Source organism: Suricata suricatta, chromosome 5 (assembly GCF_006229205.1).
Source record: "Suricata suricatta isolate VVHF042 chromosome 5, meerkat_22Aug2017_6uvM2_HiC, whole genome shotgun sequence".
Taxonomy (NCBI): Eukaryota; Metazoa; Chordata; class Mammalia; order Carnivora; family Herpestidae; genus Suricata; species Suricata suricatta.
The window spans coordinates 118,300,857-118,302,677 of record NC_043704.1 but is presented as its reverse complement, the minus strand read 5'-3'; the positions used below and the strand labels follow the sequence as shown (position 1 = coordinate 118,302,677).

The following is a 1,821-nucleotide window of genomic DNA, read 5'->3' as shown; positions in this document are numbered from 1 at the left end:
TCAGTGCATATCACAGGCGTTGATAAATCATGAAAAATCATTGTATATATTACTATTTAAATAACATCTAAGAAACATTTTGAGATAATTAACTTGTGTTCACAGTCCATGCATTTTCTAGCAGGTTAAGCCCTCGGTTTGTGTCTTTGTGCCCGTTTCCTACAAAGCTCCATTCTTTTGACAAAACCAAGCATTTCTCAGACTGAAATACAAGTACCTAAGGATTTTGTCTACTTACCCTCTTTACTGCATACCTGACCTCATGAGGGCTACTTGTCATTACCACTGACACAGAAAACAAATGGAAAACCGAACTGTTTGGGGTTTTATTTGGGATTTTACTCACTGCCTTTAAAAACCCCTGGATGTCAGAGACACCATCAGAATTTTCCCAGGGGCAAGAACCAGTGGCCCTCTCCCTCCTTCTGAAACCACCTCCCTCTTCAAAAGCCCCAAGTGCACTGAGACACCCCCGCCACCCTTGTCACATTGAACTTTTTCCCTGTAGTTTTGCAGCACCTTCCTCAAGCAAAGAAGGAAACACAACAAAACTTGAAAACAAACCAACAATAGCAACAACAGAAACTCCAAACAAATAGGCAAACCAGCGGCCTCCTCCAAGGCGAAGGCTCACTTTTTACTGAATTCCGAGTTGTTTAGGAACTTCTTGATGACTAGCCCCAGACAGACCACCAACAGCAGCATGTAGCCCACTGTGCCAGAGAAGGTGGGCGCAGCAGGCGGCGCCTTGAGGAATTGGCGCAAGCCCTCCTCCACGTAGTACACCTGGTCATAGATGCTGAGGAAAGTGAATATGTGGAAGAGCTGGTGACTGTGGCCAATGATGTCGAAAAGGCCTGGCTGGATGCGCTCGGGGATCTTGCTCACATTGAAGAAAGCGGCCACCACTAACCAGAAGTAGCGACGATAGAAGTGCACGAAGAGCGTGGGGTTCTCACCGCGCAGGTCAAACAGCCAGCTCTCGAGCATGATGGGGCAGGCCATGCTGAGTGGCATGACGAAGACAAAAGTGCGAAGCGCGAACGGGTAAGAGCACCAGTCTGTGCGGCTCTTGCAGCAGGCCACTGTGCAGGCCACAGCCAGCACGAAGGCCACGGGCAGCACGAGCGCGCGGTAGGCGGCAATGAGGCGCGTGCAATCCACATGCCAGCCCAGGCGCTGCTGCACATACGGTGTCATCACTCTGGCGTCCAACAAGCTCAGGCCCGGCAGCAGGTAGTAGTAGTAGGCCACCGTGCTGCCAAAGCCGTAGTAGCTGATGGACGCGTAGTCCAGGTAGAAGAAGGCAGCGCGCAGGCGCAGCGACAGGCAGCTGAACACGTGCGCCGTGCAGCTCATGGCGAAGGTCAGCAGCACGCCCGACGCGTAGCACCACAGCGGCAGCAGCCACGGGTGATGGAAGGGCACGTCCTGGCCGCTCAGGAAAAACAGGCGGCAGAACTTGCTCAGGAACAGCAGTAGCGGGATGAAGTGAGTCCAGAAGTTGAGCGTCTCGTTGGTAGGCTTCAGCACCGAGGCTAGGCACTCCTGCGCCGTGCATGGCAGCCGCCGATAGCCTGACAGGATGAAGCACTCCACGAAGTCGTCGGGCACTTCGTCCCAGCGCAGCAGCGGCTTGGTCGTTGCTGGGGTGTCCCCAGAGGCGGAGGGGTGGGGACGCGAGGCGGCCTCCGAGGCCAACGCGGTTGTGGCAGGCGGCGGGCCCTTTGTGCCAGCGCCCCGGGGCTGCAGGCGCCGCGGCATGGTGCCTGGGGCTTGGCTAGGTCGCGCACAGGCGACCTCTGGCGCCGGCTCCCGCGC

General features: G+C 55.5%; 1 protein-coding gene across 1 annotated transcript; it reads right to left on the bottom strand.

The window, feature by feature from the left end:
* Positions 1-302: 302 nt before the first annotated feature.
* On the bottom strand, positions 303-1,815 carry PAQR9 (progestin and adipoQ receptor family member 9). Its single transcript, XM_029940105.1, has one exon. The coding sequence runs from the start codon at positions 1,762-1,764 to the stop codon at positions 631-633; it is 1,134 nt and encodes a 377-aa protein (XP_029795965.1). The 5' UTR covers positions 1,765-1,815; the 3' UTR covers positions 303-630.
* Positions 1,816-1,821: the final 6 nt, after the last annotated feature.